Source organism: Cinclus cinclus, chromosome 4 (genome assembly GCF_963662255.1).
Source record: "Cinclus cinclus chromosome 4, bCinCin1.1, whole genome shotgun sequence".
NCBI classification, from domain to species: domain Eukaryota; kingdom Metazoa; phylum Chordata; class Aves; order Passeriformes; family Cinclidae; genus Cinclus; species Cinclus cinclus.
Genome location: NC_085049.1, coordinates 70797419 through 70821422, shown reverse-complemented (window position 1 = coordinate 70821422; position 24004 = coordinate 70797419). Strand labels below are relative to the sequence as shown.

The 24004-nt window shown below is 45.2% G+C and overlaps 1 protein-coding gene across 1 annotated transcript; it reads left to right on the top strand.

The window, feature by feature from the left end:
* Positions 1–23437, top strand: ATP6V0A4 (ATPase H+ transporting V0 subunit a4). Its single transcript, XM_062491544.1, has 20 exons — positions 1–182; positions 658–736; positions 1548–1642; positions 2658–2783; positions 3141–3235; positions 3991–4117; positions 4702–4784; positions 9473–9566; positions 10144–10356; positions 10636–10786; positions 11529–11668; positions 11958–12115; positions 12564–12657; positions 15059–15177; positions 16117–16333; positions 17913–18020; positions 19907–20041; positions 20994–21111; positions 22135–22306; positions 23344–23437. The coding sequence occupies exons 1-20, from the start codon at positions 66–68 to the stop codon at positions 23435–23437; spliced, it is 2535 nt and encodes an 844-aa protein (XP_062347528.1). The 5' UTR covers positions 1–65.
* The last annotated feature ends 567 nt before the right edge of the window (positions 23438–24004 follow it).

Sequence of the window (24004 nt, the reverse complement as noted above, 5' to 3'; positions counted from 1 at the left end):
GGAGGACATTGCTGCTGCCACCAGGACTCCCAGGGCCTTCCAGGTCAGGGAAGAACGGGACAGAGATGGCCTCCGTGTTCCGGAGTGAGGAGATGAGCCTGAGGCAGCTCTTCCTGCAGGTGGAGGCTGCCTACTGCTGCGTGGCTGAGCTCGGGGAGCTGGGGCTGGTCCAGTTCAGAGACGTGAGTAGACCCTGGCTGGCACCCTGAGCTGTTGGAGATGTGCCCCAGGTTGTGCTTGTCCTTCCCTCAAAGCACTTGTAGGGAGGCCAGAAAGCCCGTGGTGAGAGTGAGATCCCCCCAGGGCTGCTCTGAAACCCAAACATCATGCCGAGACCCTGCCTATCCCTCAGTCCCCATCCAGTGCTCAGAATGGCTTCTGCACAACCTCAGAACAGTCCTCTGCATCACCAGGACACGGGAAGTGTCTCCGTGAAGGCTCCTCTGTGACTCCTGCTGTCACAGCAAGGCTGTGTGGAAGGCCACCAGGTCCTAGGGACCATGGGGGAGCCCAGGGTGTTTCCCTGCCAGCAGGACCCTCTCAGACACAGTGGTGTTTGCCATCCGCACCAAAGGCGCTCGTTCTCTGCCGATGTTAAAAATGAGAGCAGCGCTGTGCAGCCTTCAGCCCCAGGCTTGTTTTCCCTCCTGTTTTTAGCTGAATGTGAATGTCAACAGCTTCCAGAGAAAGTTTGTGAATGAAGTGAGAAGGTGCGAATCCTTGGAGAGAATCCTGCGTAAGTAAACGCTTGTCAAATGCAATCGGCTTCCTGCCAGCTGGTGGTGTGGGATTTATTTCTTTAAGTGCTCTCACACTGGGGAGCAGAATTAGTGGCAAAATGGTGATGTTTTCATCTGAGTCCCTGGAAATGTTTTCCATGCGTCAGCTAATTACCACTTCACCCCATATGGGCAATAAATTGTTGCCCCTGTTTTGAAAATAGTTAACTGAACTGAAAGGAGGTTAATTAGCTTTTATAAAACCACAAGATAAATCTGGGACTGGGCAGGAGGCTGGTCTGGATAACCTGACCCTTACACCAGTGCACCAGCTGTTGGCACACACTTCTCGTGGCCAGGGCTTCAGCCTTGGGGTAAGTCCTTAAAACCCAAGCAGCAGAGCTCGTGGTTCCCAATCTCTTGTGGATATGTGTCCTGGGAGCTCTGCACTCTCCCCACCACAGCGCTGACTCCCACCGTAGCCATGGTGGCAGCACTTGGCCTCGTTGGGCAAAGCAGTGGAACCTGAGCTTTCTGTGTGCTCTGCTCACTGCCCCAAATAAAGGGGGCCATGGTGACCACTTGTGCCAGGGCTGAGAGCTGCCCACGTGGGATTGCATGCTGTGACTTCAGAAGAAACAGCATCTCCACTGAGAAAGTGGAGATCATTCTTTGGTGGCTGTGTATATGCACTGGGATGATGGCCCTTGTATAACACTTAATCTTGTCACACCTCCTTGGGATGCCTTGGTCTTGGCTGAGCAACAAGCTGACCAGGTGATGCACCAGGGATGATTCTGTTGAGACTTCTGTGCCCTTTCCTTGCAGGTTTTCTGGAAAATGAGATGGAAGATAATGTTGAGATAGTCAAAGGAGAAAAGTACCCAGAGACCCCCCTGCCTCGGGAAATGATTGACATGGAGGTACAGAATTTGGAGTGGACCCAGGAGGGAGACGGGCTGTGCACCAGGTTGTCCGTGTAATGTGCTCAACAGAGCCCTCCCTGCAAGGAAAAACCTGATGCCTGAGGCTGGCACAACTCTCCTTGCCTGAGGAGGTGTTCCCCAAGCCTCAGCACTTAGGTTGAGGCTGATCCGGATGCATATTCTTAAAGGAGCCCAGTCTTTTTACCATCCCCTGTGTAACATCCCTCTGGTCCCACATATTAATGAAAAAGTACTACTTTCACAGAATGCCCCCCATCATCCTATAGGAGAGAATAAGAAGGGTTTGGTGTTTTAACAAGAGACTTGATGTTAGAACCTACTTCACCACATAAAAAAATCCCAGCACTGCCTGTCCTGCTGGGATTGTGATACTGGGCCTGGCACAAATACTAGGGCCTCACTTTTGGATGTGCAAGGGATGGTTTATTTTAGCCCAGCTGGACACAAAGCTTACTGACAGGGTAATTTTAAAATGCTGCATACAGAGGTGACTAGAAAGGAAAATCAAGCTTTCCAAGTTTGATTTCAGTTTCACAAGCAATTTGGTTTCCTGGTGTGTTCCTGGCCCCATGTCATCACCTAACTTTTGGCCTATAGCTAATGAACCTAAATTAATGTAGGTTGGTTTTGTAGTCAGTAAATTGACAGCCAGTCAGCCTGAGGTGTGGGATGTCTGTGAGGAACCACAGAGTTACCCTGACAGGCTGAGACACCTACAGCACACACACACAGCTGCTTGCCTGTGCTTGGGTCAGGGGCATCAGAACTTCAGTTCTGAAGAGGACAACACACTCATCAGGGAATGTTTGCAATGGAAAAATGATGCATTGGCATTGATGAATATCATTCTACAAGAAGTGTTTATTTGTACATTTCTGTGTTCTCCCTTGTAAAAACAAATCAAAACTGTTGTTTGAGATTTGGTATCAGCTTGGGGAAGAGCCATTGATCTACTTCAGGGTTTTTCTGGATGTGCTTGGACCCTAAACAGACAGTGCTGGAGAAACTTGAAGCTGAGCTGCTGGAAGCCAACCAGAACCAGCAAACTCTGAAGCAGAACTTCCTTGAGCTGACAGAGCTCAAACATTTGCTGAAGAAAACCCAGGACTTCTTCGAGGTGAGAGGCCTCTTTGCTCTTCCAACAGAGACATTAAAAGTTCTTAAAAATACTTGCACTTTCATTTGATGTATGCTGCTTTAAATGTCTTTACCGCAAGCCATTATTGAGGTTTGCAAAATCACCTCACTTTGGAACCTGCATTGCTCTGTGAGTCGGCGGGGCTCAAAAACTTAGTTCAAAATGCTCTTTGAAAATAGCATTTATGCTTTTTCCATTGCTAAGATATAGCTTACTTTTATTGTTTTTCCTTCCATCTTATAAATCTCCATGGAAAGCTACCTTTGGGGAAAAATGTGAAAATAGTTTTCAAACTGACAATGCTGAGGAGTGTTTTTTAAAACTGATGTTTTCCAGGCAGAAACCAATCTGCCAGATGATTTCTTCAGTGAAGACACATCTGGACTGCTGGAGCTGAGAAGCACTCCTGCTGCTGCAGCTGCCAAGCTGGGGTGTGTATTGGTGATGGCCTCGAACTCGGCCAGACTTCCCACCTGTGCTGCATTCCTGTATCACTGGCACAGCTTCCTTCAGCTTCTTAGCAGAGGGTGCTCACCAGCCTCCTCTGCAGAGCTATTTCATGAAGATAAGAGTGTCCGTCCTCAGAAATTATCATCAAAATTATGGTCAGGTTATAGGTCAGTGGGACAAATGGATTTCTACTTCCGGGCCACCAATTCCAGTGATCCCTTAGTAGGTGTTGACTGAAAATTGCTATCTTAAGGCATGTCACCCATGACTTCTGGACTCAGGCATCTGTCTACTAGCCTGGTCCTCCTGGATGGAAGTCTAACCACAGAAAAAACCATGTTATTGCACTGGGGTGCAGTCTGATAAAACCACCACTTCATAATTTCTATCTCCTGCCTTTGCCATTCAGGCCCTCTCATTTGTGTGACTTCCGTTTCTAGCCAGAATTATCTCTTCACCTTCACCTGTTGATCTAGGAAAGGTTTTTTGGTTGTTGTTGGTTTTTTTGTTTTTTTGTTTGTTTGTTTTTTAAGAAAGAACAATAGGATAAAGTGAGTAGATTGAGGTAAAAGCCAGGCTTGAGCAAGGAAGGTTTTCCTAGAAGTGCCTGCAGCAGCAGTAGCAAAGTCCTGGCTAGCACAGGCTTGAAAACAAGGGCTTGTGAAATCATATATACTCCAGGTCCTAAAAGGTGTAGAATGGGCTTGTAATTTATTTATTTTGTAACTCTGCTCAGATTCACAGCAGGGGTAATAAAGAGGGAAAGGATGATCCCTTTTGAGCGTTTACTGTGGCGAGCCTGCAGGGGAAACATCTACCTGAGGTACACAGAAATGGACACCCCCATGGAGGACCCTGTGACAGTAGGTACCAACCTGATTTTGCTTTCCTCTGCCCCGTGTGGATGCTGGTGGCCTGCAGACACAAAACTGATGACCTGGACTGTGCTGCAGCACTGGCTGCCTCTCCAGAGCTCGGTGTTGGGAAAGGTGGGTCTGTTTGAGGATGGGAGAAGTTTCTTGGATGTTACATTGCCCTTTTGCTACTGTTGAGGTGGTTTCCTTTTCCTGTCTGTCAAGATGCACATGAAGCTTCACAGGGCAGCTGTATTGCCACCATGGAAGTGGACTGTGGCTGGATAATTCCCACCTGGAATTATCCATGGAGGGTCAATTCCCCTTGGTGCCTCTGGGGCAAGCCCTATGCCCCAGTGGAACTCTGTCCACTCTGCTCCACATTGCTCCTTCCCCCATAACCCAGAGCTGCTGCCCGTGCCTGTTTCCTGGAAGAGCATCTGGGGAAAACACTGCTGATGGGAAACTGGGGATCGGGGATAAAAGCAACCACTGGAGAGGCTGCCAAAAAAAAAAAAAAAAAAAAAAAAGATACCAACTTTTCTGCACTGGACTCTGGGGGTGTTAAATTCTGTTTGAATTGTGTGTTGCAGAGAGAAGAGGTGAAGAAGAATGTGTTCATTATCTTCTATCAAGGAGAACAGCTTAAACATAAAATCAAGAAGATTTGTGATGGGTAAGGCAGGCCTGTGGGCAAGCCACAGTGACTCCCATAGAGGTGGTTACTGGCAGTCCAGGCTGGCTGACTTTGGAGCTAGATATCAGATCTTCATCTCTCTAGCTGTCAGCTCTGCAACCAACCTCCCTTCCGCTCCTCAGCTCTGCTGCTCCTAATCATGAAAGACATCCATCACCTTGGCACTTGGAACTCGAGATCCTTCATTTTCCAAAGTGGCATACAGCTCTCGAGAGCTTCAGTTGCTAGGTTTTTAACTTGGGACATCTAAAAGGGGACTGTTGTTTTAAAAATACTCAGCACTCTTCCCTGGAAAATCAGGGGCCCTAACCTAAGGACTGGAAACATGGTAATCCTCAACTTGCTCTGAAGCCTTCCTGCATTTCTTCTTGAAAATGTGATGCTGTGGTTTATTCAACCCTTTCCCAAGGCCTTTGAGCAATATCTGTGTAATCAGAGACAGAGCCCAGGAGAGAAATGAAAGCTTCATACAACCTGAGTTGTTTCCACACTGTTTAGCATCTTGAAAAGATAATTCAGGTTGAATATTTTGTTACTCTTTCATAACACTGGTGAGCAATGGGCTTTGTTGCAGTGTTAAACAGATTTGATGAGAGGATCTGTCTGCTGCCACCAAACCCATTTCAGGTATAGCCCCTCAGCCAGGCAGGGCCAGCCAAGATCCTGCAGGGAGAGGCTGAGCATTGCTCTTCCCTGACACCTGCACTCAGGACAGATCTTTCCTTACATCCTGCCTTTAATCAGAATAAAAGCACGTAGTTCTTTCATTCAGCTGGCATGACTGACTTTAGTCCCAAGAAGTGACAGAACCCCGGGGTCTGTCAGCAATTCCTGCATTGGAAATGGGGTCTTCCAAGATACCTCCTATGAGCAGTGAAGGGCAATGCCCATCCAGAGGGAAATTCAGCCCTCCTGAGGTGGACATCTGTCTATAAAGGAGTCAGGGACATGAAGGAAGACTCCCAGCTCTCAGTCACTGATTTCTGATCCTGAAGTTCAGACATACAGGGAGTTCTGCCATAGCCATTGTACAGGATCAGTCTGCTGCCAGACCAGTGGTCTTTGAGTTTTCAACAAGCCTCGTTCTCTTTCTGGATTACAATTTCCTGCATATAATAGAATCATAGAACAGTTTAGGTTGGAAGAAACTTTAAAGATCATTTCATTCCAACTCCCCTGCCATAGGCAGGGACACCTTCCAGTACACCAGGTTGCTGAAAGCCCCATCCAACCTGGCCCTGAACACTGCCAAGGACAGGACGTCCACAGCTTCTCTGTGGCACCCTGTGCCAGTGCCTCACCACCCTTACAGTAAAGAATTTCTTCCTAATATTTAGCCTAAACCTACTCTCTCTGAGTAGGTAAAATTCCCAATATGTTCTGTCACTGCATGCTCTTGTAAAAAGTCCCTCTCCAGCCTTTTTGTAGGTCTCTTTAGGTACTGGAAGGCTGTGGTAAGGTCCTCCTGAAACCTTTCCTTCTCCAGGCTGAACAACCCAAATTCTCTCAAGCTTTCCTTGTAGCAGAGATACTTCATCCCTCTGATCATCTTCATGCCCTCCTCTGGATTTGCTTCATCAGGCCCACATCTCTCATATCTTTTCCTGCATTTTAAATGCTGCTCAGAACCCTTTTCCCCCTCTGCATGGGCAGTTGCTGGTGGTGAATTCTTCCCACTGAATAATCCCCTGTGCCAATGGCCTTGCAAGTCACCTGAGCATACATTTAGGACTGGCTGGGGTTGCCCACAGAGTGCTGGAAGTTCTTCATTTTGGATGTAATTTTTTTTTCCCCCTGCAGCATTTAAAATTCCCTGAAGTCGAAAGCCAAAGACTTTTTTTTTGGGATGAGAGTAAAAGAACAAGCAATGCAATGCCTGTCAACATATTCGTTGCTGATTGACACTAAAATCATCCAAAGCATAGGCACAACCTTCTGCAGGTAGGGGTCAGGCAGTGCTGGAAATGTGAGCAGATCCCTGCAGGGAAGCTGTGATGTGCAAGGAACTAGTGTTGCAGATTTATATGGTTGTAGGTTTGTAGAAAGGAACTTAGACTGGTTTCTCTCAGGCCCTTGTAACTGAAGTAAAATACACCTACCAAAGACAAATTCGCAGGACACTCTTTGCAGTGCTAATGAAGTCATCTTTTATGCTCCTTCTTCCTTTCAAATTTTTTGGTTGATAATATGCCCATATATATGGATGGTTTTCTGTGTGGCAAATTTCAAAATGTATTATTCCTCTGACACTCCTTTTGTGTTCTGTGGGCCATCAGCCATCCCTGGTACCCAGGCCAAGACGTCTTAGTCTGCTCCACCTTTAAGGCAGGGTTGACTATACCTAAAGCAGATGGCAGTGTCATTCTAGCCCCAGCAGGACGTTTCTGCTTTAGCACTAAGTCATCATTCATGACAAGTAAATATCCTGCAAAAATCATGGGACTGGTCTAAGCCAGCCTCCTGCAAGGCAGGCTAAGATTTGTTTGCAGAGCTGTGTGCCTCAGGTTACACTTGTAGTCCCTGCTTGACTCTAATTGGTAACATTAGTCTGCCAATTTCATGAGCATTAAGTCCATGTACAAATTTATTAGTGAAAGGTGTAGAGGGAGCAGGAAGGAGGAAAATGTAAGAATTTTTCTTTTCCTCCTTTTCTTGCGGCTGCTTCAGTACTAGTGTGAATACTAAACTGGGTTTATCAATGTAAGGGTTCCCTGCTGAATTCTCCTGGAGCTTTCAGAGATGTCTGTGCCATTAGGGCAAAACTGATACTCAGTATGCAAAATGGCTGTTAAAAGATCAAAGCAGCACTGCTGCAATAATGTTATTGGGAATGGGGGAACAGTACAGCATGGAGGAATAAGCTTTCAAGTTTGATTAAAAATCCTTATTAAAGATGAACTAAGGGCTGTGAAGAATAAGAAGTAGGAAATAATTAGGTAGGGTGAATAACCTTTGGAAACGAATACCAGGTGTTGAGTGAGGAGAAATTCAATTCTGGAAAGGGAAGTTTAGCTGAAGAGCACGTGCTGTCATTACACACAGCTCTGGGCTGATCTCTAGGAAACTGCAGCATGTTTTGTTCTATTTGCAACTCTCCTCACTTGCATGTATGCTGGAACTGATTTTATAGAGCAGGTGGTGAAATATCCTATGCTCAGACAAAGCCAGAATATGATGCTTATCTGTACACAGAGCCTGCACATTTTTGTCTCTTAAGCAGGGATATACCCCTATGACCCTGTTACATCTTTTAATTCATCTCACGTGCAGAAAGACAGCCCTTTAGCAACCCTAACTCAGTGTATCCACGACAGGATGGTGGAAATGTGTTGCCTTAGGTCAGGGGCAGGAAATCTCTGCTCTGCAAAGAGGAGGGATCTCTTCCTGCAAATCTGATGGGCAGTATCAAAGTGGCAGGGGTGGCACATGCCACTAGGTATAACTGAACAAGCCAAGCAGGGAAAAAAAAAAAAAAAAAAAAAGAGAGATGTCTGCTATTTTAGTTACTGCAGCACCTCAGGTCAGTTCAGCTTGCAGGCAGAGAGCAGCCAGCAGTGCACCCTGTGGCCTGTAAGATCCCAGGGGGAACTACTTGTGCCTGCTGTTGTGCTGTAAGAGTACTCTGGGACTTGCTTTGCAGGCAGGACAGGTGGCTGCACACTTCTCAGACAGACATGCAACTCATTTCTAATTGTCAGTGCTGGGATTGTATAGTGGCTGCACAGCACAGCACTGCAGTGCAGTGTGCTGGTGGAAGCACCTTTACACCACAGTGACCTGCAGCTGTAAGAGAGAAGTGAAGCTTCCGTGCTATAGCTGAAGCAGTGCCTGCATGGAGCTAAGACTTCCATTCACATTAGAGTCCTACGTTAGTCCTTCTTATACCACACTAAACAAACCCGCTGAATCTTCCAAACAGAGCCTTGGGGGTAAGCTTATAAAAGCTTTTATCCTGGTTTACCTAAGCTGATGTAACAGATACTGCTCTCAGGTGTTTAAAACCCTTCACCCATCCTTCCCTTGTTCCCAATGTACCTAGCCAAACAGGTGGACCAGAAGCATACAGCCATTCTCATATGTTATCGTGAAAATACAGTCCTTTTGTTTGTTTGCTTGCTTGCTTGTTTGTTTTTACAGGGTTATTTACCTATGCAGCCTGCCCGCACAAAGGGCGTTTGCTCGCAGTGCAGCAGTAGCTCAGCTGATGCCTTCTCCCAGTGCCTGCAGGAGGGTAGTGCAGACAGAGGAACGTGGTATTTTTCCAGTCTCAGTGCAAGAGGGACATCTGTTGGCTACTGTTAGCAAGGCTGCCTTTGCCAGGGTGGGTTTTTCTCGAGTCTCGTCGCAATTCAAGCAGCTTGTGGACAGAAGGGAGGTGCCTACATGTTAGCGCTGACCTCTGTATGACATCAGGCCCTGTGCACCACCTAAGACAAGGAGGGTTTTTCAGCTAGAACAGGTGAGTGGGCCTCTATTCTCATCAAGGGATAAAGGTACCTATTTGCACATTTCTGCAAGACCAAGTGCAACTCTGTGGTATGTGAGAAGAGTATACTGCTGGGTCAGGAATGAAGTCCAGTTCCCCTGCCTTTGAGCTTAGAAGCCTGGAGAGGAAGAAAAATCCGTCAAGTAACGGGTGTTTCTCAACTCTCTCTTACTGAGGCTAGATTTCGTGCCACAGTCTATCCTTGTCCGGAGTCTGCCACCGAGCGCCGAGAAATGCTTGATGGAGTCAACACAAGGATCGAGGATTTAAACACAGTAAGTGACAGTGGCTTTACTGAGGACTGAATCCTACAAGTGGGACCTGCCCAGATATTTGTCCTGTCTGAAAACATGTTGCAGACCACACATAAGGTTGTCGTCCCGACACCTTATCTCATTATCTCCGTCGTTCACTTACGCAGCAGCACTGTGGTGGCCACAGGATGCATGGAGGTCCCAAGACCATGAACTGTAAATCTGCTCGTGGATGTGATAATCCCCGAGTTCGTGGCACAGAGCTGCCTGCAGGAGATGGCAGCTTGGGAGCACGTGGTGAGATGAGGCCAGTCTGTAATCCACTATGTAGGGAGCCAATCCCACAGCTCAGTAATTCCTAGTGCTCTCTTCTACACTTCCAGTGACTCAGGACCACGCTGGGATAGTCCTTGGTGAGCAGCACTGCACACCTGGTGTTGAGTGGTCCTGTGTCCACACTTGCACATGCTCCCTGGGATACCCCATGCATTCAGTGCCTTTTCATCAACTCTCTTCCACCTGCCCTCTCCAATTAACTGAGTAGATCATACCCCCTGTGCTTCCCTGTCTCCAGTGTTGCCCCGTGTTGTGCTTACAGGTGATAACACAAACTGAGTCTCACCGCCAACGACTGCTGCATGAGGCAGCAGCCAACTTGTGGTCCTGGGGGATCAAGGTGAAGAAAATCAAGGCCATCTACCACATCCTGAATTGCTGTAACATTGACGTCACCCAGCAGTGTGTCATTGCAGAGATCTGGTTCCCAGTGGCTGATGCTGACCGGATTAAAAGAGCTCTCCATCAAGGAATGGTAAGAGAGCAACATTTTGGGTCCTTGAAGCTCTCACCTGCACTGAACTGTTTATATGTTGAGCATATGTTCAGTCAGGTCTGTTACTGTAACGTGGGGCTCACTTTTCTCTTTTAAGTTGAGGTTGTCCTATTGTCATTTGACCTTTCATCTTCTGACAGAGATTAAGGTCAGCTTTAATTGTTTAGCAGGTTTGTGTCAGACCTTTGAGCCAGAAGTGGTGTTGTGGGGCCAGTTCTTCTATCCACTCTGTGTCTGTCCTTGTCACTGGGTTTGCAGGAACGTAGTGGATCCACAATTGCCCCCATCCTCACTGCCATACACACCAGGATGGCACCACCCACCTTCAACAGGACCAACAAGTTCACAGCTGGATTTCAGAACATTGTGGATGCATATGGTGTGGGCAACTACAGGGAGATGAACCCAGGTGAGAAACACTCAAATACGTGCATCTGGTTTGCATGAGCCAAGGTAAAGCCTCTGAGATCTCTCACAATCCTAAGAAGTGTCCTCACTGCTGATTGAGAAATCTGAACCATATTGGAGCTGATTGGTGCATACACATGGATTTTCTTAGGCAAAGAATTTGGCTGTTGGTCTCCAGTGAATGATTGTGATGGAAATAAGGAACTGTACAAATACAGGATGGAGAACAAATGGTGAGGTAGTTGTTTGGAGGAAAAGAACTAAGTTCATAAGGGAAATGTAAGTTGAGCTCACTGTGTTGAGGCAAAAGGATCTGTCAAAAGTTTGAAACAATCGTAGAGAATCTCAGACAGACCATGGAGAATTAATAGGAACCTAGAAATGGGGGTCTATATGAAAGGTTGAGATTAACTCAATTGTTGAGGCTGAGCAGATCGAGAAACATCATAGCAACAACCTTCAAATACATTTTTGTGTTGCAGTTTTCTACACGTCATGTTTATTATGGTGAGGCAAGGAACAAAGGATAAAACTGCAAGGAAGGTACAGGTTGTACCAATGAGCATTCTTTATGATGGTAAAGCTAGTTCTACACTAGATGTGACTGCCTGGTGTGTAGGGGAGTGGTTGAGGAGCCTTTAAGGGCAGTACCTGTAAGGAATGGCCTAATGGGGTAGACTGCTTCTTTGATGAGGCCTTTTTGTTTAGAGGGAGCTGAGCTTCTTGACCTTTCCCTCCTGCAGCTCCCTACACTATCATCACTTTCCCTTTCTTGTTTGCGGTGATGTTTGGGGACTGTGGCCATGGCGCTGTCATGTTGGGCTTTGCACTCTGGATGGTCATTAATGAGAAGAGCCTTCTGGCCCAAAAAAGCACTAATGAGGTGAGTACCAGGGAACTCATATCAGCATAGGGAAAGGCCCATCAGCCCCATTTGGTAAAGGGCACATTCAGCATCCCAATGTCTGTGTGGAGATGGTTCAAAGATACCTGTGAGGCAGAGGTTTGGCAGTTCTACCTACTTATACACATAGGGCCTAAGGGACCCAAACTTTCCCATGAATAACTGTGCATACACAGATTAGTACAATCATATCTACTGCTGGTTGAGGCCCACCAACTGATGGACCTGCAGGTACTTTGGTCACTGGCACTGCCTTCTCCCCCTGCAGATCTGGAACACCTTTTTCAGTGGGCGCTACCTGATCCTGCTCATGGGCATATTCTCCATGTACACCGGCTTCATCTACAATGACTGCTTCTCCAAATCATTCAACTTCTTTGGTTCTTCCTGGCATATCATCCCCATGTTTAAAAATAACACTTGGAAGTAAGTGCTAAATGTAGGAAGGAAGTAAAAACACTCCAAATAGAGCATGTAGGCTTGGAAAGAGAGACTGCCTATGTGGGGAAGGGAAGGACTCCCTGCTGTGGATGCAGGCATGAATGAATCAGAGGTTTTGTCTGACACACACAGATGAACTCACCGTTGAAATTGAAATGCAGAGTCCCTGGGAACACGCCTGTTTGTTCAGGCACTGATGTGCATAAAAATCTGCAGGTGTCCAGGACTGATGCATAGAGAACTAACAGTGTGAGGGAGACTGCCATTGTGTGGGGTCCATTTACATGCACACAAGTGCAGGATAACAGGTCACAGAAAGGCTGGAGTCAGCTACAGATATCCTGTGGTAGTCCTCAGCACACCTCACATGAATATACTGTGGGCTTCCATGGAGAGAATAAGCTACAAAGGTCATTTCCCTTTTCTCTTGTAGTAAGGATGTGCTTCTAGACAATACAGTGCTGCAGTTGGATCCAGCAGTCCCAGGAGTCTACTCTGGAAATCCATATCCATTTGGAATAGATCCGGTAATTAAATTAAATTGCTCTAAGATAATTTGTATTTCAGTCCTGTTTCTACATATCAGGTACATCTGTAGCTCCCTGCACTCTCTCCTGAATCTGTGCTTTTCACATCTTGCTCTTTGTTCCTTACATAGTTGTTGCGGTTTAACCCCAGCCGGCCAAGCCCTGCACAGCCCCTCACTCACTCCCCCACCTGTGGGATCAGGGATAGAATTGGAAGGTTGGAAGCTGTAAAACTTGTGGGTGAAGATATAGACAGTTTAACAAGGAAAGCAAAAGCTGTGCACACAAGCCAAGTAAAGAATTAAGTCATCTCTTCCCATGGGCAGGCAGCAGTTGAGCCATCTCCAGGATGGCAGGGTCCCATCACACGTGATGGTGACTTGGGAAGACAAATGCCATCACCCCAAACATCACCCCTCCCTCCCTCCCTTCCTCCCTCCTTCCCTCTCTCTTCCTTCCACTTTACACCCTGAGCATGATGTCATATGGTCTGGAATATTCCTTCAGTCACTTTGGGTCACCTGCACTGGCTCTGTCTCCTCCCAACCTCCTGTGACCCCCAAGTTCCTCACCAGCCAGGCAGTCCAAAAAGCAGCAAGGGCCCTGGCTCTGTGTAAACCCTGCTCAGCAATAACAAAAACATCTCTACACTGTCAACCCTGTGTTCAGTACAAATCCAAAATACAGCCCCATACCAACCACTATGAATAAAAATCTCTCTAACGCAGGCAAAATCAGCACACTCCACTGCTTATTCCATACCATTTACACTGTGCTCAGGTGCCACACTATTCAATAAAGCTTCATTAACCACCACTCACCCTCCCATTCATCAGTCCTTCTGATGCTTCCCTTTAGCAATTAGAAATTAATATATTGCTAGCAATTCTGCACAAGCAACAGTAAAATGGAAAGCAGGAAGGAAGTTTGATTTTCCTGGACAGTGCTCCTGTGCTACAGCCTCGTTTCCTACCACACATCTGCTGGACTGTGTTTCCTTACTTGTGTACTTAATCCATTCCAGAGATACCTCACCAGTTTGAAGGCAAATTTCCAAATTTCATGCAGTCTATTTGTTGCATGGAATGTGAAATAAATGCCAGTGTTATTAAACTTAGCCACATTTTCTTCTCTGTGTCCTATTTATCTTTTTCTTGTTGTCTTTATAATGTGTTGAAATGTACTTTTTAACATCAAGCTTTCCTGTTCCAATCTTCATATTAGTCAAATAACCCCCATCCCTGCTGTTTGCGCTTTCATTTCAATTGATCTCCCAAAGAAACTGTCCTCCCCTGGTTTTCAGAGACATTGACCTTGCAGTCAGTTTTTAATAAACTCAGCTCTAAAGCTCTGCCCAGGATGTGGGCAGTCTGGTTCAGAAAATCACGTCAGAATCAGCTGAGTTTTCTGCTTGTTGCCTTGATACATCTCTAATTTAGGTTGACCTAGACTACCTCTTCCAGCCTGGCTTCTCCCTGTTCAAGAGCATAAAAGTCCTGGCTGGGAGGGAGGAATGGCTGAACAAGTGCTGACAGGGAAGGGGAGATTATCTGTGTCATCTGCCTGGTGACTGAGGTGTATCTTGGGAAAAAAGTCCCCCTGAGCTGAAGAAGCTAGGCAGTCTCTTTGGTATCCAGAGAAGAGGCAAAGCACATCAAACAAACACACAAAAGCATGTTTCACCCTCCAAATAATCCTGTCTTCCTCCTTTCTCATTCAGGTACTGAGTGTCTGAAAAGTGGTGTCTACTTACTGTCTTTGAGGACAGAAGACTTTGGGGGTCTAGGAAGTTTGAGATAAAAGGAGAAGCAACCCTGAAGCTCTGTAGCATACAAAAGGCAGGACTGAGAAGGGATGTATGACCCAACATCACTGAAAGTTAGGGCAGAGAGGCAGGCAATAAGCTGATCTTCATGTCCAAAGAGTTGAAAAGAGGTTTTTCTGTTCAAACAAGAGGTTTGAAAATTCTCTGTCCTCAGTACTTCTCTGGTAAGGGTGGAACTAATTTTGGTTGCACAGGAGGTATTTTCTCATGCCTTTCCACTTCTGCTAAAGAAGATGGCTCAGGCTAAGGACAGGAAATGACACAGAAAAGATCTAGGTTCTGCTACCAGCCTTTGCAGTGGTTTCTGGAGGGCTAAAGCAAAGTCACAGGTTCATTTAAAATCCTTGTTATCTCCTTTGTTAAACAAGTACGATGCTTTACTCCTTTTAGATGAATACCTTGGCAAAGTGAAAAGTAATAAAAAGCACATCTAGATTTCTGTGCCTTGCTGCCCTCTTACTGGAACTGGTAGGAGTAAATTGATGGTGTCAAAGCAACAACTTCCACATGCCTTTTATTGATAAAACATCTGAAAATCTTGTTTTTCACTCTCTCTCCCTGTTCCTTTACCCAAAGATCTGGAATGTTGCCTCGAACAAGCTGACTTTCCTGAACTCCTACAAAATGAAGATGTCAGTAGTCATAGGAATTGTGCACATGATTTTTGGCGTGATACTCAGTCTCTTCAACCACATGTAAGTTCATTTCACCAAGCCTGTTGCTGTAGCAGCACACAAGCCCTCATCACTAAACTGGGTCCTTCATTCAGAGAAAGTCTCATCTTTGGAACTGATGATTTGAACTTTGAGCTTTCCCTGGTGTGAGTAGAAATGTCCCATACACTGACTGGCTCACACAATGATCGATACACAGTGCTAAGTCCAAAGGACTGCCATGACATTGCAGGTATTTTCTTCCATTGACTTGCTTTTAACTTACTTTCTTATGTTCTCAATTCTGCAGAAATACTGAAGCACACTGAATTTAAAAGAATGTAGCATCTCTCACTACTGACAACTTTTCCCTTGAACAACAAGCTCTTTTGGCCTAAACCAAAATATACCAAAATCTTGCAGAGTGTGTGCATGTGCATTTCAGCTAGCTTAGCAGCCCTTGGTCATGATTTGTGTGTGTGCTTGTCCATATCTCTGCCTCTATGTTTTGCAACAACAAATAAAAAATGGTGATAGAGTGCAAGGGCGTTTTGAGAGACTCTCCAAAGCTGCAATGTGTGTAGTGACCTTCAAGGACAGAAAGTGTTTGAGAGGACAGAGAGGACCCTACAGGATTGATACTCTTGGCTCTGACCTTTCTCAGCATTTAATGCTCAACTTTGTGAATAAGACATTTTTTGTAAATTGTGTTTTATTTCAGTGTAGTAATCTTTTGAGGTGCTGAGATTCTGGTAGGTCAAGTACAAAAATCTGAAGATAATTAGTGCAACAGAGTTTTTGCATTTAACCAATGGCTTTCATTGATAAAGCCTGTAATTATGGACTTCTTTCTTGGCTAATGATAGTTGTAAATTTGTTAGGCTATTATCCAAAAAACTAAGTACTGCCAGACTTGGGTGCAAGCTTATATTAATATCTAATGTATTAACCATAGTTTTCTTTCCTGATTTTTTTTTCCAGCTACTTCAGGAAATACATAAACATTATCCTTCAGTTCATTCCAGAGATGATTTTTATTATCTCTCTTTTTGGCTACCTGGTCTTCATGATTATTTTCAAATGGTGTCATTTTGATGTCCATTCATCCCAAAGTGCACCAAGCATCCTCATCCACTTTATCAACATGTTTCTGTTCAATTATAGTGACACTTCAAATGCTCCATTGTATTTGCATCAGGTATGGTTCAAGCAGCCTGAATCCACTGCAGTTTTGTATTTCCAGAGGGTGTTGTAGAGAGTGGGCATAAAGATATAGGCTCAGAAGCTCAATCACAAGTGTCTGTCACAGCAGTAAAGTTTGTTCTGGTATTTGTGTTGGCCCTGTCAACAGGGAGGAGAGAGCAGCAATCAGTCAGTGATGCAGAAGAAATCTCTTTCCTAGTGTCATTCTTACAAGAATAATGATGCAGTTGAAGATACTTCTGGGGGGAAAAAATCAAAGTGTGACCACAGATACAAAGCTGCATATTTCAGGCATGCTGTGTTGCAGTCTGGCCACAATGCTAGTTATCTCTCATTCTTGATAAGTTCCTATTTCAGCTTTGGAAAGCTTTAATACTTAACATTTTCACCTAAAAAAGTAGAAGTAGCTAGAGGATTTTCTGGCAGCTTTTTGTCATATATAACTTTTCTTGGGAGTTCACTTTAAAATAAAAAAGTGAAGAAAAAAATCTTCTCTAAGAGAAAACTTGTGTTAAATTCCTCTCTATTTATATTCTCAAAACATGTTTTTTTGTTTGGTTGTTTTTTTTTCCTTTGGTTGATTTTACATCAGCAGCATCAATGAAGAATCTGCAAGCAAGGGCTGCATCCAGGCACACGTGTGCACCCACATCTATACAGTTGCACACTGGGCACTCCAACATGAGCTCAGTTTTAGGGACAGCTGATGAGTCAGAGTTAGTAGAGAGCCCTGATCAGCTCCAATAACTGAGTTAAGGATGCAGGGGACTTTGGAAGAATACAGTCTTTCCAGCCTTCAAAAAGTCTTTTGATGACATTATGCTTTGTAACAACCCAAAGCTTTCCCAAGGTGGAAATTCTGTTCCCACCAGGAACAGAATGTGCCATCTGCCTGGGTATTCTGAATGAAAATATCATATAAGCCCCAGTGATAAGGTGATCAGACATCTGAGCCAGCTTTAAAAAAATTGCAGAAGTTGTGGTTTAAGGTTTTCTTTGTTTGTTTTGTTGTTGCTGTTTTCTCAAAAGTACAGACAGTTATGTCAGGACAGCAATAGGGGTGCCATACTGAAATGTAGAACACCTTATTTTGTGAGGACAACCTGTTACCAAGCCTAAGCTATAGGGGTTCAGTTCCTTCTGGAATTGCAGATGTGGAGTAAATCAGGGTAAGGCTTGGATGACTTGGCTCTTAATGCAGCCTTTTTATACTGATCAAAGCAAGGCAGACTGACTGACTCACAGAGAGTTAGGACATTCACTTGGGACCCTGAGCAGCCAGGTTCAAGTCGGTAGCATGGGATTATGGTAAGTTAACCCTTTTCAGCATGAAAGTCTTTCATCTTCAGGTCTAAACCATCTCTAGCATCCAGCGCTTTCTGGAGCCTTAAGCACTATACATTTATTTTCATGTTCTTGCAAGCAGAGGATACACAGCCAAATACAAAAAACCCCACAGGGAGTTGTTTTTGTTGTATTAAAAAAATTACCATTATATAGACTCAGGTTTCTAGCCATAATTGTAGTTGGCTACAGGAAGTAAAACAACTTTTTGCTCTTGTTTTTTCTCTTAGAAAGAAGTGCAGAGTTTCTTGGTCATATTTGCTCTGATTGCTGTTCCCTGGATGCTCCTAATTAAACCTTTCATCCTCCGAGCCAACCACCAGAAAGCGCAGCACCTGGTGAGGGATGTGAATCAGTTGGGGGGATTCAGTACAGCAAAGACAAACCTGGGGAGACAGACCCCAGAAACTCTTTGCAGTGATGTAATTCTGTGTTTCTCTGACCCCAGGCTTCCTCTGACAATTTCTAAGCATGCTTTATGCCTCACATGCCCAAGACATGTGTATGGACATGTCTAAACTAGAATCAGAGAATGGCTAAATTTGGAAGGGACCACTGGAGGTCATCTGGTCCAAACTCCCTTCTCAGACAGGGTACCCCTAGAGCTCGTTGCTCAGGTTTGTGTCCACACAGCTTTTGAATATCTCCAGTGAAGGAAACATTTCCCTGGAAGCTTTGTTGGCAAGGACATACCCTATTTGTTAAGCTGACACCAAGTTCTTTCACCTGTTGTATCCAAAACCAAAGAAGATTCAGAAAGATTGAAGTGCTGGTAAAGCCAAGACGGGGAAAAGACCTCAGTTGTCAGTACACAATCTCCACTAACCATTAGTCTGCTGCTCTGTAGAAATGGGGTATCTGTGAAAGTCCTGGCCTTGGAGAGAGCAGCAGTGCTTGAAGGAGAGGCTTGATTTAAAAGCTGTTGCCTGCTTTCTAGTAATTCTTTATTCTCTAAGTGATTGCCTTTGCATTAACAGAGCCTTCCTTCCCATGGGCTCTGTGGTTTGCCCACAGCTTCTCCACTCACAACTGTGGCAGCTGCAGTTTCCCAGTTGATCATTAATTCTCTCCTTTATTATACTAACAGGACTTTACTTGTCAGTCAAGATTTACTTCTCTTTATAGTCAGAGTTAGTGCCTGGAGTACCTTTTATAGGGCACAGATGTTTCCATTTGAAGAAAGAGATGCTGGTTTTGCTGCTTGGCCTTTTCCAACCCAGTCACTTCTGACCTATAATTGAAAGCCAGGTCCCTGGGAGACCTTTTCAGCTCTGCCTCTGCACTGTAATTCCTTATTTTGTCATTCTTCTGGGATTTGGATGAAGGCTTGACATGGCTGACTCCATCTCCTGCTTTTATGCCAGGAACTTCTGACAGGTTTTACCCACCTCCTATTGTGTTCCCCTATTTCTGTTCCTAATTTTCATATGTTAGCTGTCTGATCACATCCAACATTCCCCTAAATTTATATGTTTGCAGCAAAGTCTGTTTTCTATGCTGACATTCAGGTAAAGCAAAGATAAAGCAGGTGTGACAATCATTACTGCTGCAACAGGAAACAATATGTTGTCAGGAGACCTTTCCCATGAAACCTGCTGGAGGCTATAAAGGGTGACAAGGCAGAACCTGACAGAAACCATGAGATCTCTATTTGGTTATGCTGTAAAATAGGACTATTAAATCAGGTTGTTCAGGCCTCCAGAAAAGTCCTGAAAATAATAATCGCAGAGAGTTTGCCATGAGGTTTTGGTCAATTTCAAATTAATCAAGAGCTTTGAATTTTATTTCTGCCTGTATCCAAGAACTGTGTGACCTTCATCAAGTCTTATGATCCTCTCAGGCTTCATTGCTTTTTCACTTGACACTGATTGCTTTGATTTGCACCCATTTAATTGAGATCATCAGCTTTAGAAGTACCTCAGTTTTCTCATTTGCCTAATAGTGATGGATCTTCTCGTGGTGGGAACAAAGAGTGCATTGTGACACTAGAAACTAGCAACAAAATAGTTGGAATCACTAGAAAATACTCTAGGATGGAAAATGTTTAGGTATTATTAGACATTTGGTGGGATTGTTCCATTTCTGTGGTCTGTGGTGACCATTGTTGAAACTGTGTTCGTGCTCATGACATAGTCCTTCATGTGTTCCCATCACGAGGGAGTTCTGTGTTGTGGACTTCTTCATTTTGGTATCAACCAAACATGCTTCATTTTGTTTCTGAAAGATCCGTTCTCAAGCCATCTCAGGAAACTCAGGAGGTGAAAATGAGGTAGATGTCCCAGAGACCAATCACTCCAAGAAAGCTTCCCAGGGAGACCACAGCACTGGCCATGAAGGACATGAGGGTGATGATGAAGAGGTAAGAAAATTTAGGCAGAAAATTGTTCAGATAAACGCAATAGTAGAAGAAACAAAGTCAAGCAGAAGACTTTAGCGAGTTGTCAGCCCTTCTTTCTAACAAGATATCATCACATGCTGTCATATCAGTTTGTGTTTTCAAACAGAATAGGGTTTGAACTTTCATTGAATTAATCCCTCAAAATCTTTCCTTTGGTTTTGCCTGATGGTGGCAGGCATTTTTGCAAACCTCAAGCTTTTGTTTCCTCAGGGGTGTTTTTTTTCACTTCCACATTGCACTTAGAGAAGGTCAACCCTTTCCCAAGAGTCAGTGAGCTCTCCTTTCTCTAAATTGCAAAGGAACATTTAAAGTTGGCAGCCAGAATTGTTGACTAGGGAGGGAATCCTTCCTTTGGCAGACATTGTCAAAAGCTTCTACAGTGGGAAGTAACACAGGAAAAAGTGACAAAAATATTTGTAGCAGTTGGGAGTATCAACAGTATTGAGTGTGGATATGGCTGGCTGTTCCCAGTCATAGGGAATCTTCACAGATTTGCTTATTCATTATTATGAGATACAGCTATTCAGTGATATCTCCCAAAATGTGTATGCCCATAGGCAGATAGTCTGAAAGCCCCTATTTTACATAAGAATTTCTGTCTCTGTAAGAAACCACAGAGATTGGCAGCAACTGGATTGACATTTAATGATTTGAAATCAGAAGAGTGGAACATGAGCTGCTCCCCAAACATTTAGTTTTCACTGGAATTGTATTTCTCCAGAGAGAACATATGGGAAGATCATATAGAGCTGCCGCTTTTCAGAGCAGTCTCTTTTCCTGGGAAATACCTTTGTGCTGCTCAGGATGTAGCAAGGAAAAGAATGTGAAGAGCCTTTGGTGGAGTGTTGCTCTGTTAACCAGAAAGCCCTGAAATGACAACTAATAAAACTTTTTTGGTTTTATGTTGTTTCAGTTCAATTTTGGAGACATATTTGTCCACCAAGCTATCCACACCATTGAATACTGCCTTGGGTGCATCTCCAACACAGCCTCCTACCTGCGACTCTGGGCTCTGAGCTTGGCCCATGCACGTGAGTGATTGTCCCCCTTTAGTCTCCTCACCATACTGGTCATGGCTTCTGCTGGTGTTTGACTATTCCTGCAAATTTCTTTATGAAATCCAAGTTTCTACTTGTGGACGTTTATGTGTCAGGATGTTGTGCTTCTGGTTAGACCACTCCAAGTGTTTCATTCAGTTTTCAGAGGTGATCCCTGGCAGCTCTGATTGCATTCACTGGCTGGAGCCCCTTTCTTGCATTGCTGTGCAGCCACCCCTCTGGAATAGTCCTTATGGTGTGTGACACAGTGGGATGTGCAGTCCACTTGTGTTGCCTGGTCCATGGAGATGAAGGCAGAAGGTGAAAGAGCCATAGCTGCTTTTCCCTAGAAGCACTTGCTTTAGCCTTAGGCTAGGCAGATGAATGCCAAAATTACTTGAAACAGTTATTTTGATTTTGTTCAGCAAACAAGAAAGAAAAGGTCTGGCTCGAGAGCTTCTGGAATTTGTCATTTTCACTGGGATTTTTCCCAGAAACATTCAGTGGAACATCACAATCCATGCGAAATGTACAGCATTTCAATGTCTTTTGTCTTGATTTGTGATAAAAACAGATGCTCAAATACTAGAAATTGCCTCAGGCTGGAACTTAGATTTTCAATGTTTCTAATTTTTCTGAAATGTTTTTTTATTAGTATTTTTGTAATGCCTCTGGCTAGGAGTTGCACCTGCCCTAAAGAACTGTGCACACAAAAAAAGGGAAATAGAAAGGGGTGGGCAAGGTGGGGGGGTGGGCTATGGTGTGGTGTGTCTTGGATTGACAGGGGTGAGATGTACTTTTTGGCACAGGAATGAGCTTAGCAGGAGTGGTGTGGGAGCTGGCACACATTAGCTTTACGTGGAGAACAGATACCTAAATAAAATTAAGCAACAAAAAAGCTTAGCTAGGGGTATGCATATTCTACAAACTGGGGAAAATGGGTGAGCTGGCAGACTGCATGCTGCATCAGTCCATAGCTGCTGCTCAGCACTGTTTTCCCTTTATTTCCTTCTGCAGAGCTGTCAGAGGTCCTTTGGACCATGGTGATGCACAATGGGCTCAGCAGCAGCGGCTGGGCAGGTCTCATTGCTATCTTCATCATCTTTGCAGCATTTGCAGTGCTGACAGTGGCCATCCTGCTGGTCATGGAGGGGCTCTCAGCCTTCCTACACGCCTTGCGTCTGCACTGGTACGTGCAGTGGTCCTCTAGAGCTTTTCCCAGATGAGTCTTTGGGAGGGAACAGGCTGTGGGAACAGGCCGGCAAAGTGTTAGACATGCTGTGCCAGTGCCTTGGACCATTAGTTGGCTTTGGCAAATGAAGTGGGGGAAACTCTTCCAAAGGGAGCCCAGTGATCCCTGCCCTGGCCTGCTCCCTGGAGCCACCTACTTGTCCTCCTGCACCCGCGGTGGTCTTCAGCATGTGAGGCAAATGGCAGCCTGCAGTTCTGCAGAGCCACTGAGGCCTCTCTGACCTGCATGACAAGGCCCAAGAGCAGCACAGGCACACCACTGGCCGTGTGTCCCACCCAAGGATCTAACAACACAGCTGCCAAGGGAAGCGAATGTTCAGCTGGGAGTGCAAAATCTGGTGAAAACCTGGGTCTGTGCTTGTGTCATCAGCCCAAGCTGAGCTTCAGGCTGCTTAGGCTTTGTGGCAAAACAGTTCCAAGTTAGCCCATGCTGGCCTTAACTGGTCATCAGTCCAGGCAAGGACATCAGTGTGGACGCACCATCAGCATGTGAGCAAGACCAAGGTGACAAAACACCCTTCACCACCACTGTAACTCAGCATCCTACCTGAGCCCCAAGATGTGGTCTTTTTCACCAAGTAACGTCCCAGCACGAGTCATAAACACTGCCAAGGCAAACCGTGGTGTAGGTGCTTGTCATTGTGCAGGGAGGAGGAGGAGGTGGCTGCCTCCCACCAGGGTGCAGGTGGTTATCCCAGCTCTCAGAGCTGCTAGAAGCAGGTTACCAGGCAAGGTTCTGCTGACTTGGCCTCATGATGAGCATTTCCAGCCTGGCTTGATAGAAAGTCAGAGCTGATGTGTTGCTCCCTGGGCTGCCTATGTCTCACAGCTGGTCCCATAAAGGGCCTACATTCACAGCTTAGAGTCCAACATCTTGTACCCTCCCTTTTCCCATGGGTGCCATGTTTCAGCCTCTTGGCTAGCTGTAGGTCCTGCCTACAAGCAGCACTGATGCCTCCCTCTGCTCCTCCCTAGGGTCGAATTTCAGAACAAGTTCTACGTGGGAGCTGGGTATAAATTTTCTCCATTCTCCTTCCATCACATCATCAATGGCACTGCAGAAGAGTAAAACCAGTGCGTCACTTCCTCCCTCCTCAGACCAGGCTCTGTTTCCTTGTGGTGGCTTACCCACAGAGAAGGGTACATGGGATGAAAGAGAATGGGACGTGGCCCTTGAAAGAAGAGCTGTAGATGAATGTGTCCTAGCTGCATTCCAATATAGTGGTGTATCAGCTAAGAGCTGACCTATATCAGATGGGCTGGCTGGACCCTTGGCTGATGCAGACATCAATGTACCTGGTTCTCAGTATTTGATGGGGTCAGCTGCCTTCTGCTTGGTTGAAAAGAGGAGATGCAGCTTTGGAATTAAATCGGTGATTAACAATTGACTCGCATGCGTTTTGCTCCATTTGCTGCCTTGTCGTTGTGGAATATTCCTTTCCGAGGAAAATATGTTCTGTCTGTGGTTGATCGTATGACGTGATTAAGTCCCTTATAAGATTTCAGCCCTTCAATTAGCACGCAATGCAAACCATCTCAAAGACAGATCATATTGCAGGCTTGCAATTATCTACATGCTTTACTAGAATAACCCTCCTTTTATCTGATTTGCTCCAGGGCTTGACAGCAGTGGATA